Source organism: Nannospalax galili, unplaced genomic scaffold, assembly GCF_000622305.1.
Source record: "Nannospalax galili isolate Female #2095 unplaced genomic scaffold, S.galili_v1.0 scaffold622, whole genome shotgun sequence".
Taxonomy (NCBI): Eukaryota; Metazoa; Chordata; class Mammalia; order Rodentia; family Spalacidae; genus Nannospalax; species Nannospalax galili.
In genome coordinates this window covers 374,256-388,974 of record NW_008348570.1, presented here as the reverse complement: position 1 = coordinate 388,974, position 14,719 = coordinate 374,256, and the positions used below count along the sequence as shown (strand labels likewise).

Genomic DNA, 14,719 nt, shown 5'->3' with positions numbered 1-14,719 from the left:
GGGTCTCAGAACCAGTTCTAATTCCAGCTCTTGGGGATCTGATACCCTGTTCTGGCCTCCACAGGCACCCATACCATGTGGTATACTCACAGAGACACACATAAATTTTAAAAATACTAAAATCTTAAAAAACAAAACCACCAAGTATGTTTAAATGAGTTTAAAATTAGGGGCTGGAGAGAAGGCTCAGCAGTTAAGAGCACTGGCTGCTCTTGTAGAGGGCCCAGGTCAGATTCTCAGCACCCACACAGTGGCTAACAATGGTTTGTAACTCCAGTTCCAGGAGATCCCACACCCTCTTATCTTTGAGGGCATTTCATGACAGGAGTGCACTTGCATACATGCAGGCAATATACTCATACACACAAAATAAAAATAATAAAGAAATGGGCTTTAAAATTAATCAATGCAAATAAACCTTAAGCTACCTAGACAAATTGTTTATATATGACCTGTGAGACACTTCCTTGTGTGCTGAATAATTTGATAAAAGTGACTCTTATTTTCCAGGTGCAACGTTATACTGCAAGTCAGTCAATACCATCATTTAAGTCACTTTATAATGGAAAAGTATGAAAAACTGGCAAAGATTGGAGAAGGCTCTTATGGGGTTGTGTTCAAATGCAGAAATAAATCCTCTGGACAAGTAGTAGCTATTAAAAAATTTGTGGAATCTGAAGATGATCCTGTTGTTAAAAAAATAGCACTGAGAGAAATACATATGTTGAAGGTAAGTTAACTTCCCAAAGCCTGATATTTGTACTCTCCTTAGGTGAAATTTATATGCTGAAAATACAGAGAAATTTAGAATCATATTTCTTTCCTGTTGAATTTAAATTCCTGGGTGTCAGCAACTTTGGGAAATAAGTCATCGCTGGGTTGGACTTTGGCCTCTTTGATTTGATCTCATAGACATGAGTGTAGCAGGAAGAGGTTAAAACATAGCCGTACTTTGCGTTCAGTACCTCACATTCTGACTGGGAAATAGCCACACTGACCTAAGTGCCCCGCACCCCAGTGTTGACCAACCTCCCTCCTGCCTGGGCTTCTGGACCTTGTCCCCACATACTTTCCCAACAAACCAACAACTCCAAGAGTACTTCCATGGGTAGAGGGGCCCTGCACTAGTGCCCCTGTAGGGATCAACTTTGATCAGCCCCTACCTGCTCCGCCCCAGTTCTTAAGAGTAAATATCACCCAGCCATTTACACATTTCTTACGTTGGTGCTTTCGTTGTCATTGTTTTTATTCTGATGTACAAGACTCCTGTGGTCTCAATGGAAAATTCTTCCTTAAAAAAAAAAATCTTCACCATTAGTCCCAGCACTTGGGAGGCAGAGGCAGGCAGAGCTCTGTGAGTTCAAGGCCAGCCTGGTCTACAAAATGAGTTCCAGACCAGCTGGGGCTACAGGGAGACCCTGTCTCAAAAAGGCCAAATCATCATCATCATCATCATCATCACCATCACCATCATCTTAGATTTCAGAACCGCAAGGCCTGGAGCCATGCTTCTCCAACGTTAACATTAGTCCACAGGAATCCTCTGGGGTTCTTATTGAAATGCAGGGTTTGGAGGTAGGGTGACTGTGGGATGGATCCCGAGATCCCTCATTTCTGACAAGCTCCCACACAATAGAGAAGTTGCCAGTGAGTGAACCACACAGCCACTGACAAGACCCTGTGATTTGAAGAGCACACAGCCAACCTTCATTTTCTAAGTATCTTTGGATTTTGTGGGGGTTTTGTAAACTGAGATTTCAATTTGTAAAGAATAATAAGTACATTATTTCTCCTTTTCAAATATATGCAGAAGGTTTTCACATCTAATAATATTGTAGTGTTTCGTTTTAAATGTAATTTGATAAAAAACGAAAACAAAAAATGGTTCACTTGCTGTCCATGGCGCATGCCTTAAATCCCAGGCAGAGGCAGACAGAGCTCTGTAAAATCTAAGCCAGCCTGATCTACATAGCAAATTCCAAGCCAACCAGTGCTGTATAGTAAGTCTTTAAAAAAAAAAAAAAGAAAAAAAATGTTCACTCTTACCGCTTGGCCAGCAGAGGGCGCTAGCGAACCAGCCGGCTCTGGCACTCAGTACTGGGCTAAACTGCAGGGTAGGCTAAGAAAAAAATAACGTTCTTACACTTTTCTCTCCCCCTCCCTAGTCGTCACATAAAGATAATTCTTAGATGGATACTTCTAAATTATAACTGCCTTAATCTAAGGTGCAAAGAAGCCACACTTCAATCCTTCAGTGTGGTGTCTTGGTGATGGCTCAGAATACTTTCTGCCTTCGGTATGCTGCACCCATGCAAGCCGAGGCACATATTCCTCTTTACCCACACGCTCCTGCAATTTAACTTTGATTCACCTCCTCACATTAGCTGTTTTATTTTAGAGATCACTGGCTGAGCTAAGCCAACTTCATTTGCAAAGTAGATGTAAATCGGTGATCTGCCCAGAGGCTGTTTCCACGAGTTAAACTTGGACCTCTCATAGAGTAGTATCTGTGACTCCCTTATCCTCCCAGGAGGAAAACCGTCTGGCTTCTGGCTGCCTTGCTGTGCTTTCGCTGCAGCGCAGCGCGCCTGGCTCTTCTGTGAGACCCACTCTGCCAACCTTTGGCCTGCTCTTTCAGGCAGTGGAGTACATAGAATGCAAATTGATTTGGGGCTCTGGACGCATCTCTCATGTATAACAGATTCTCCTTTGTCAGACTTACTAAGCAGCAGATACACAGATGTTAGGTGATTTTGTTTTGTTTTAATTTTTACACATTTATTTTTATTACATATATGTGTGCATGCATGCATGTGTGTGTGTGTGTGGTGTGTAATTCCTTGTCTGTGTCTGTGTGTGAATGTGTGCCATGTGTGCAGGTGCCTGTGAGGCCAGAAGAGGGCATCAGATCCAGTTATAGCTGGAATGAGCTGCTCACTCAGGTCCTCTAGGCAGGAAACACTCCTGACCTCTGAACCACCTCCAGCCCTGATTTTGTTTTTGTTTTTAACGGAGCCAGGCTTTGCAGACATTCAGCATGAAGCCTTGAATGTACTTAAGGCTCTCCCCTGGGTACTGGGCCTGCAAAATATTTACTGAACAGCAACAATATACAAAGTACAGTATTCTCTTTTTATGTATCTCTCTGGGTAAACAGCATAGGGTTTGGAAAGTTGATTTGTCTACTATATTAGGAAAGCAAGGAAAATGGGTTATAAATAGGAGAGGTTACCTGTCCTGGTTTGCCCAGGGCAGTCCTGTTAGTTTTTGCCCCAGTTTCCTGTGTGGTTAACATCCCATCAAGCAGTGCCATGTTCTCACTGAACAATATAATCACCCTCATTATAACAGAGTCGCCATGAATGCTAGTTTGCCTGGGACTGTCTGGTTTTCACCTGTTCCTTCAGCTTTAATGAAGATTTTTATAGTCATTCTAAGGATAGATTGTTTAACTTCATCAGCAGTTTAGTTTTAGCTTAAAAGATTAAACAGAAAAACAACCAGAAAAAGAGAATAAAACATTAATCCAAGACTGCTTTCTGAAATGTTTCAGTTTCGGAGTTTGACGCATAAAACTTCGAAGAATCAGAACAAACAGCAGAATCAAAGACCAAAAACATGACATAAAAGAGTACTCTCACTATTAGTGAATAGTAGCACATTAGTGACTTTATCACCAATCGGAGGGGCTCCTAGACTAAAAAGTGTAATAAAAATTTTATAGAGTGGGGACTCTCGTACTGCTGAGAGCCAACACTAGATTCCAGACTGAATTTAAATCCAACTGACATTGGCATTAAATACATGGCAAAAAGGGGTGGAGAGATGGCTCAGAACTTAAGAGTGCATACTGTTCTTGCAGAGGACATGTAACACCAGCTCCAGTAGATCTGACGCTCTCTTTTGGGCTATAGGAGCACCTGCACTCACATGTGCAGATACACACACAGACACATATTTATATGCATAACTAAAAATAAAATCTTTTGCTGGGCGTGGTGGTGCACACCTTTAATCCCAGCACTCAGGAGGCAGAGGCAGGCAGATCTCTGTGAGTTTAAGCCCAGCCTGGTCTACATAGTGAGACCCAGGTCAGCCTGGTCTACTTAGTGAATTACAGGCCAGCTGGGACTGGGAGACCCTGTCTCAAAAAATTTTTTTTTCTTTTAAAGGAAACAAAAAAAAGAGAAAAAAATGGCCAGACATGTTGGTGCACACCTGCCTTTAATCCCAGCACTCAGGAGGCAGAAGCAGGCGGATCTCTGTGAGTTCAAGGCCAGCCTGGTCTACATAGCGAGTTCCAAGTCAGCTAGGGCTACAGGGAGACCCTGTCTCAAAAAGACCAAATAATAATAATAATAATAATAAATGTTTATAAAGGAAAGAAAAAAGGAGATTGACAGAGGAAGAAAAGACACCTGCCATCAACCTCTGCACACACACATGCGTACACACACACACACACACACACACACACACAAATTCTGCACAAGAGACAGAAACAGACTTGTTCTCTTAACATCAGAACAAGTGGAGGGGAGCAGCTATTAATGGACACATACACTAAAGTATGTATTTCAATTCTTTTACAGCAATTGAAACACCCAAACCTTGTGAACCTCATCGAGGTGTTCAGGAGAAAAAGGAAAATGCATTTAGTTTTTGAGTACTGTGATCACACACTGTTAAATGAGCTGGAAAGAAACCCAAATGGGTAAGTGATCTAGAAACTGAAATTCCCTATGACCAGTTCTCTTTCCTTCTATGAGCAGTTAACCATGGAAGATTACAAATTCCAGACCCCCTTCTATCCTGATACATCTGGCTACCCCCTCCAGTCTCAGGTAGGATGTGCTCAAAGGACAGTTGGATATTAACCTAGATAAACTATTACTATGCAGACAAATATACTATTAATATGAAATACAGAGTATCTTGAGGGTAAATTATATATTGGCGTATTTGGAATCAAGGAGTGAACTATATAATTCAATATGAGGAAATCTATTCATATAATTCACCATTATGTCAAAGTGTAAAAGTCTGTGTGATTGATAAAATTTGAAATGCTAATAACTGCAATATTTCCTGTATCATCTTTTTGAGACAGGGTCTTCCTGTAGCTCAGCTGGCCTGGAACTCAATATGTAGACCAGATCTCATAGAGATCCACCTGCCTCTGCCTTTATTTTTGTTTTATTTTTAATATTTTTTAATTTTATATGTATGAGTGTGTTGCATGCATGTACATTAGTGCACATGTGTTGTGTAATGCCCTCAGAGGTCAGAAGAAGGCATAGAATCCTCTGGAACTGGAGTTATAAATTGAACCCAGGTCCTCTGCAAGAGCAGCCAGTGCTCTTAACCACTGAGCCATCTCTCCAGCCCCATTTTTGTTTTTGTTTTTTAAAGTCAGGAGCTCACTCTCTGGTCCAGGCTAGCCTTGAATTCACTGTGTAGCTCAAGCTGACTCAAATGTGTGACAATCCTCTTCCTTCAGTCTCCCAAGTGCTGGGATTATAGGTATGAACCACTGTGTCCAAGCCGATTATTCTTAAAGAATAAAACCTGGGTGTCTCACCACTGAGAAGTGCACAAATGCTCTTATCTGTGCCTTTCTTCCTTCCAAACACCTGCTTTCCTAACCCTCCTGCTGTCTCTTATGTTAAAATATCTTTAATAGTGGGGCTGGAGAGATGGCTCAGAGGATAAGAGCACTGGCTATTCTTGCAGAAGACCTGGGTTTGAATCCCAGCATCCACATGATGGCTAACAACCATCTGTCACTCCAGTTCCAGGGGTCAGATGCCCTCTTCTGTCTTCCACAGGTACCACATGACACAGGTGCACTAACACACATGCAGGCATAACACTCATACACATAAAATAAAAATAAATAAAACAAAAAATTAAATAAAGTACATATTTTAAAAAGCATATCTTTAAACCAGGCATAGTGGCACTCGCCTTTAGTCCCAGCACTTGGGAAGCAGAGGCAGGAGGATCTCTGTGAGTTCAAGGCCAGCTGGGGCTACAGGGAGACCCTGTCTCAAAAAAGAACAAAAAAAGTGAGATAAAAATACATCTTTAATACAATCTCTAATTCTGGTGCTGAGTGTGGCATATCCTTTTAATCCCAGGCTGGCCTTGACACAGAGATCTGCCTGCTTCTGCCTCCGCCTCTCAAGTACTGGGATTTAAAGGCATGCACCACCATGCCCAGTTATAAAAATAAATTTTAGAAAGTTTTTTTGAGACAGGGTCTCCCTGTAGTCCCAGCTGGCCTGGAACTTGCTATGTAATCCAGGCTGGCCTTGAACTCACAGAGATCCACCTGCCTCTGCCTCCTGAGTGCTGGGATTAAAGACATGCGCCACCACACTCAGCTTTAATTGTAAAATTTTAATTTTTGTTTTGTTCTGGTTTATTCTTGTTTTTGTTGTTGTTGAAACAAAGTCTCGTGCAATCCATATTGGTCTCAAATTTATCATCTTCCTGTCTCCTCTTACGAAGTGCTGGGATTACAGATGTGCACCATCATACCCAGCTTAATCTAAAACTCCTCACCATAGATATCTAGTAAAAGAAACCTTTGTTCTCTGATTTCTGAAAATGTGAAAACAATCCCATCTGCATCAGCAGAGGTGAAAGATAAGCTACACACTGAGAAAAGATCCATAGCATCTGTAGCAGTCTGATGCACCCCAAGTCTGCACATGGTAAGGGTACAGAGACCAGAACAAGAAGCCCTGATGAGATGGCCACGGGCACAAAAGAGACGTGAAAGCAGGACAGGGGTGGTTGGGAAGAGGAAGGGGGTCAATGGAAGGGAAGTGGGACTAAAAGAGGATAATGGGGGAAGTAGGATCACAATATATTGTATATGTATGCATGAAACTGTAAGAAAAATAAATTACAGAAAACAAAAGCAACTGCAAATAAAAAACAAAAGCGGGGTATACAGATCAATGTAACAGGCTCTAACAGGATCCAAGGAGAAGGTTCAGCAGTTCACGTTCTTGGCACACAAGCACGAGGAACACAGTTTGGATCCTAGAAACACACGTCAATGCCAAGTGGGCATGGCAGCCCTCCTGCAAAAAAAGGTGAAGACTGGGGGATCCCTACTGCAAGCTAGCTAGCGGACTAACCATACCAGGGAGCTCTGGGTTTGATTGAGAGATCCTGCCTCAATAAATATGGTGGAAGAGCAATGAGAATGATTCCCGACTTCAACCTCGGTCCTCCACATGCACATGCACACATGTGCATATGCACCCACGTACATGTGTGTCCACATGCAAAACATGCATGTACATATAAACACCACACACAAAAAAAAGAAAAATAGAACAAAAAGCTGTGAACTAGAAATACACAAAAGAAGAAATGTGGTATCCAATAATCATATGAATATTTATTTACATAGGTATTTTGAGGCAGGGTCTCATGCAGCCTATGCTAGCTTCCAACTTGCTATGTAGCTGAAAATGACTTTGAACTTTGACCCTTCTGCCTCTACTTCCTGAGTGATGAGATTACAAGTCTGCCCCACTATGCCTGTTTTTTTTTGTTTTGTTCTTAAGATTCATTTTTATTTTTAATTAGGAGAGGAGAGGTGGGTATGTATACCTGAGTGCAAGGGCCAGAGGAGGGCATTAGTGCCCTGTAGTTGAGGTTATAGTTGGTTGTGAGCTGCCTGATGTGGGTTCTGGGAACCCAACTCAGGTTTTCTGGAGGAGCAGTGAGTGCCCTCAACTGCTAAGCCATCTCTCCAGCCCCCATGACTGGTTTTATGTAGTTCCTGGGGTCCAACCCAGGGCTTCACACATGCTAGGAGGGCGCTGTACAACTGAGCTCTATTCCCAACCCCATGATGTGAAATTATTAATCACTAAAAATTAATGAAGACCAAATAAAAAACAAAATGAGAGCTCTTTACCTTAAGTGCCCATAGGCAAGCATAACATTGGCACAAACCAAATGGCACACTGATTGAGGGTGCAGACATATCTGTGCAGATGTTTGGTAGGAGTCCAATGGCTGTAACCTTCCTGAGAGAGGGTAACTTGGCAGTATGTAAACGAAGGCCTACCAGGAAGGTGACATGAATAATGGAAAAACACCAAGAGTTAAAGGGAATATGATTACTCTGATGTACAGAGCATAGACTAGAATATTCCCAGACAAAAGTCACCCAGATCTCCAATTCCCCAGTGGAAATGATACTGACCAATGACACTTGCCAATATTTCCCATGCAAAATGCTGAGTCTACCAGGGACAGGAAGCTCACAGCAACCCATTCTAACACAACCATCATTCTCCCTGGCCTCCTTGTTGGCTGTAAACCCTCCTTGCAAACTGCACCCTTTACACAGTAACTCCAGTGCACGCTTCAGTACTTAACCACCAAAGGGATTAGAGGAGTTGTCTCAAACAAGGTAGAGGTGAACCCCATCACCTGAGGCTGCACTATGACCTCCACATGTGCCCACACAGACATGATCATACACACATACATACACACACATAAAGACTTTTTTCTGGACCCTCCCTCTGCCTTGCACTGTGCTCTTTGAGTACACCAAGCCCATTGGCTCCCCCCACCCCCCCATTTTCCCAGCCCTTGCTCCTAGAACTCCATCCTAAGAGTTTTCATTTCCTTTTTTTGTTTTTTGTTCTTTTCTTACAGTGTGGCTGACAGAGTCATCAAAAGTGTGTTATGGCAAACACTCCAAGCTCTTCATTTCTGTCACAAACATAACGTAAGTCACATTTTCTAATGTTTTTAGTAATTTTTTTGTGATGGTGTGCTGGATAACTTTAGTGTCAACTTGACAAACCTGGATAGAGGGAGCCTCAATTGGTGAACTGCCTCCATTGGACTGGCCTGTGGCCATGTCTATTGGTGCATCTTCTTGATTATGGAGTGAATGGGAGGGCCCAGCTGCTGTGGATGGTGCCACCCCTGGGCAGGTCAGCCTGTGTTATATAAGAAAGCAGGTTGAAGCTGGGCGTGGTGGCTCACGCCTTTAATCCCAGCACTTGGGAGGCAGAGGCAGGCGGATCTCTGTGAGTTCAAGGCCAGACTGGTCTACATAGTGAGTTCTAGGCCAGCTGGGGCTACAGAGAGACCCTGTCTCAAAAAGACCAAAAAAAAAAGAAAGAAAGCAGGTTGAGCGGGAGCCAGAGGAGCAAGCCAATAAGCAGCATTCCCCCATGACCTGTGCTCCAACACCGGCCTCCAGGTTCCTGCCCTAAGTTCCTACCTTGGGCTCCCTCAGTGACCAACTGTGACCCAGGAGATGTAAGACAAATAAACCCTTTCCTCCACAAACTGATAGTGGTCAGAGTGTTTTGTCACAGCAATGGAGGAACAAACTAGAACAGATGGTTTTCTATCTCAGGAACAACTTGAAAAGCTAAAGACAGAGGAAAGAAAGAACCAGAACAAAATCAAAGCAAGTTCCAGATATGGGGAAAAGCTCATCGCTCATGGCTCTTTTCCAACTTCCATAGAAGTCAAGCTATTATTAACTTATGAATTAAAAGTTTGTGTGAACTTAGTGTTTCCTTCTGCCACCATACTAATGATTCCTTGTATTAGTTTTAAATTGGGTTAAAATAATTTTTCATTTTGGCTGAGTTTGTTCTTACTGTGTTTCTTAGTCTTTTATTCTATAATAGTCTTCCCTACCCTACTTTTTTTTAATTTAATTTTTCTATGCCACTAATTTTTTTTTTTTTGAACTCTTTGAGACAGGGTCTCCCTGTAGCCCCAGCTGGCCTAGAATTCACTATGTAGACCAGGCTGGCCTTGAGCTGACAGAGATCCACCTGCCTCTGCCTCCTGAGTGCTGGGACTAAAGGTGTGCGCCACACCCCCCACCCCCACCCCGGCTTATGCCACTAATATTTTAAGAGCTATAGTTCTCAGACTTGCATTAAAGTCAGCTGAAAGGCCTGGTAAACACAACTTGCTGGTTATGACCTGGGACTTTCTGGCTCAGTACATCTGTGGTAGGACCTGGACTTGGAATTCTGAAGACTTGACTATTCCCTGAATATTCCTGAAGTTGCTGGTGTCAGAACACACTTTGATGACTATTACAGAGACAGCTTTGAATGATTACGTCCTGTGTTAATTCAGTTTGGCTTTTTCGCCTGCTTTCCTATAAACTGGTATCATATAGAGAGACTTGATCATATTCAGGTGCAGGGTTTTTGTGTGTATGTGTGTGGTATATGCATGCACATGAGTGTGCAGGGTTTTGTGCATGCATTGCCAGAGCAGGACTAACAAGCTGTCAGGATCTGCTTGCCTCTACCCCACAATGTCTGGGTTTTACAGGCACACATAGCCATGTTCTGCTTTTCATGTGGGTGCTGGGGACCCTCATGTTTGAAGAGCAAGTGCTCTTACTCACTGAGCAAACTCCCTAGTTCCAGGCTTAGGTATTTTTAGACAGCAAAGCTTAATGTACCATGTTCCTATTATTTTTAAAGACTATCTTATTATTTTTATTTTATTATGTGTATGAGTATAGGCAAACCTGTATCATACAGTGCCCATGGAGGTCAAAAGATGATGTCAGATCCCCTGAAAGTGGAGTTACAGGTGGTTGTTAGCCACCATGTGGGTGCTGGGAATCAAACCCAGGTCCTCTGCAGAGCAACCAGTGCTCTTAACTACTGAGTCATCATTCCAGTCCCCATGTTCCTAGTATATCAACATATGAGATATATGGGTGGTCATCCCAGCTTTGGTGATGTTGCCCATGGGTCGACTTAGGAGTTACTGGTTTGATCCTTTCCATTTTTACTTGATGGTTTCCACATCCAGTGATGATGCTTGAAACCATTATTTCATTAAGATTAAAAAACAGTCATTCAGGGGACTGGAGAGGCGGCACAGTGGTTAAGAGTGCTTGCTACTCTTCTAGAGGACCCAGGTTTGGATCCTAGCATCCACATCAGGTGACTCACAACTGCCTGTGACTCTGGTTCCAGGGGATTCCACACCCTCTGGCATCCAAAGGCACCTGCGTGTATGTGATATGAATAATGCAAGGAATGCAATAAATAAAAATAATTAATCTATTTTTTAAATAATCATTTCATACTGCTTAGCCCTGAATAGGACAGCTATATCAAACTTCTGCCTCCCAAGGCTCAGGGATCATTGCTGAAGAAGGAACAGAAAGATTGTAAGAGCCTGAGGTGGTGGGTGACCACAAGGAAACAGTTTTCCAGACAGCTGGTCAGTTCCTCATATGAACTCACAGCAATGGTGACAGCATGCACAAGTCCCGCGTAAGCTCAAGCCAGACAAAATCCCAGAATAGAAGTGTGGAAGTGGGTAAGAAACCCCAACCCTATACAAGGAATTGTTGGCAACTGATGGCTGCTGGGAAGGGGAGATTCAGTCTCGTTTAAAGGTGATACTCTTGGCAGATTAATCAGGCTCTAGTGGAAGAACTTACACAGAAGGGCACTTGGGGACAAAAACACAATTCTATTGGCCATATATATATAATACATATAAAAATACATATGATGTGTATATTTATATATTAGAGTTCATATAGGAGAGGCTCTAAATATGATAAAAACAATTTAAAAAGGAAAAATGATCGTTTTCCAATTGTATTACTGTTTCTGCATTTTAATTGGCATTATAACTGGGTGTGGTCCTAGTACTTGGAAAGTCAAAGGAGGAGGATCATGAATTTGAGGCCAGCCTGGGCTAAAGAGTGAGCGCCTGTCTCAAAAAACAAACGAAAAAAAACAAACCCAATAATTGTGCTGGAGAGATTGCCCAGTGGATAAAAGCACTCACTGGTTGTTCATGCAGAGGACCTGAGTTGGGTCCCCAGCAACCACATGGTGGCTAACAACTAACCACCTATAACTCTAGTTCCAAGGGATCCAACACCCTCTTCTATCCTCCTTGGGTACTGCACACATGAGCTACATTTACATACATGAACACAAAACATTCATACACAAAAATAATAATAAATACATAAATAAAATTTCAAAGCATAATAAGAAGAAGAATTGCATGGAAAATAGCTTACCCTTATGGACTCTGTTTACTGTAAAATACAGGAAGCCAAATATGGACTGGAGATGTAGCTCAGTGGTAGAGCACTTGCTTAGTGTTCTCTGGGTTTAATCCCTAATACCAAAAAATAAGTAAAAAGTCTTTTAAGGCTGGGGATATAGTTCCTTCATAGAGTGCTTGGTTATTATGTGCAAAACTGGCAAGTTTCAATCCCCAGTACTACAAAAAAGTCAATTAAAATAAGAAAAACACAGGATGATTTCTTATGTGTCAATATTCAGAGAGATGAGTAAGTATTTCAGCAGTCTCCATCAGTGCACAGTAGTGGGCTTGGGATATTGGTAGAACCACAGATCTTATAGATGTGATAATTGTGGTCATTTTTCTCTGCCATCTTAGACCAGTGAGAGCTCACCCCAGCTGGCTCCTTATGCTTTTGCTAGAATAAGAGCTTTTATAAAAATATCTCTAGACCTTGTGAGTGGGTGCTTGGAGAGAGTGCCAGGGCACAGATTCAGACTACCATATGGTCAGTTCTGATGCCAGGAGAATGTCTACCATGGGAGTCTGGGATTGCTGAAAAAGAAAACTCAAGATCAGGAAACTAAGTATCAGTACTTAGGGAAGCTTTCTTTAGTTTTAAGAAAGTCAGAAAAGTTTCCATTAGAATAAACTGAGTCTTTATTTTCTGTGAGTGGAGAGCGATGCTGTCCATAAGCTACACAGCCCAGGTTTTCAGGCTTTCATGATGCAGCTTATTGCTTTCAGATTAAGAAAAATGCTGTTGAACTGAACGCATCTGTTGGTTTTCATCATGATACAGGAGATAGCAAGTTCACCTAAAGTTGATGTGGGAATTTTATGTAGTTAATAAGGTTTTGTTTTGTTGTTGTTTATGAGACAAGGTAGCCCTAGTTGGCCTGGAACTCGCTATGTAGGCCAGGTTGACCTTGTACTCTCAGAGGTCGGCCTGTTTCTGCTTCCCAAGTGCTGGTATTAAAGGAATAAACCATCACACTTGGCCTGTTAATACTTTTTTAAAAATTTCACACATTAGTACTATATTTATATATATCATTTCCTTAAAAAAAAAAAAACACTATTTACCACAAACGTTTGTGTGGTTTTTAGTTTGTTTTTTTTAGTTTGTTTGTTTTGTTGTTGTTTATAAGACAAGGTAGCCCTGGTTGGCCTGGAACTTGATATGTAGACCAAGCTGGCCTCAGTCTGCCTGCCTCTGCCTCCAGAGTGCTGGGATTAAAGGCATGTGCCATCACACCTGGCTGTGTTTGTGCTTTTTACCTATAAACCCAGATACTCTCTGGCATACTAGATTACTGATGTAATGTCTAAGGATTAATCTTTCTATCTCTTTGATGCTTAGCATGGACCTTTTATATAAGAGGTGTTCAATAAATATCTATTGAATAACCAGATGGAAAGGTGGATGGATAAGCAAATCAATCAATCTTCCTACCTGATTACAACCCAGTAATTATTGTAGCTCAATGCAACTGGCATTATTTCTCTGCTTGGAACAACATATCCTATACCTTAAGCTTTAAAACATTGAAAGCTTCTTGTTAATAATCTGTGACTACTATTAACAATAGATAATTTCTTAGTATTATTATTGTTTTGTATATGTGTATGATGTGAGGGTGGCTGGGTGTGCATGCCACAGTGTGAATGTGAAGGTCACAGGACAGCTTTGTGGAACTGATTCTCTCCTTCCACCGTTACATGGGCTCTGGAGATTGGATCAAAGTCAGCTTGCCAGGCTTGCACAGAAAGTGCCATTACTTGTTGAGCTATTTCACTGGCAAAAATAAAATGAAAATAAAAAACAAAATAATGAAATTTTTAAAAATGGGATAATTTCACTCCCTGAAGATGGAAATTACTCCTGAACTTTCCCGTTTTTCTCAAGCTATGATCCAGCCTTTGTGTGGCTAGCTGGCTTTCTATTTAGTTACCTAAATTCATGCAAAAGAAAATTCACAAGCCATTATACTCTCATTTTCAAAGGCATTTTCATGATACTCCAAAAGAATAGAAAAAGAAGGACTAGGGAGATGACTCAGAGGTTAAAAACACTTGCTGCTTTTCCAGAGGACCCAGGTTTGATTCCCAGCACCCACATGGCACCTAACAACTATCTGTAACTCCAGTTCCAGGCTACCCAACACCCTCTTCTAGCCTCTGTGGGCATTGCATGAATGTGGTACACTTACATACCTGCAGACAATACATTCACACACATGAAATAAAAATAATAAATAGTAAGAATAGAAAAAGTGATCTGTTGCCCAAAACTCTGAGATTTCAACCTAAGGACACCGTGTGCACCTTATTATCTTCAGAGTAAAATCCTCAGCAAGGCAATAAAGATTAAAGTAGAAAGGGATTGAGGCCTGGCTGGTCACAAAGTGGCTCACAGAGACCACCTGGGAGCTCGTTAGAAATGCTGGCTCCCAGCCACTCCAGATCTGCAGAAACAGAATCTGCACTTGAACAAGTTCCAGATGATCAGTGTGTACATTAAATTTGAGACGCAATGGATTTAAGAAAATAACTAGTTATTTTGTTCTCTTTTTACCCACTATCACTTCTAGAGTAAGGTCGTTAAAGCAACCCATTTAAACTTACT

At 41.8% G+C, this 14,719-nt stretch overlaps 1 protein-coding gene across 2 annotated transcripts in view; it reads left to right on the top strand.

Annotated features, from left to right (window-relative positions):
- Nucleotides 1–14,719, top strand: part of Cdkl4 (cyclin dependent kinase like 4) — a 53,412-nt gene that overhangs the window by 10,644 nt on the left and 28,049 nt on the right. For both annotated transcript variants that reach the window (XM_008845501.2, XM_008845502.2), the window contains exons 2-4: nucleotides 511–730; nucleotides 4,593–4,714; nucleotides 8,695–8,767. In XM_008845501.2, the coding sequence (XP_008843723.1) occupies nucleotides 563–730; nucleotides 4,593–4,714; nucleotides 8,695–8,767 (363 nt within the window). In that variant the 5' untranslated portion in view covers nucleotides 511–562. The remainder of the gene's footprint in view (nucleotides 1–510; nucleotides 731–4,592; nucleotides 4,715–8,694; nucleotides 8,768–14,719) is intronic.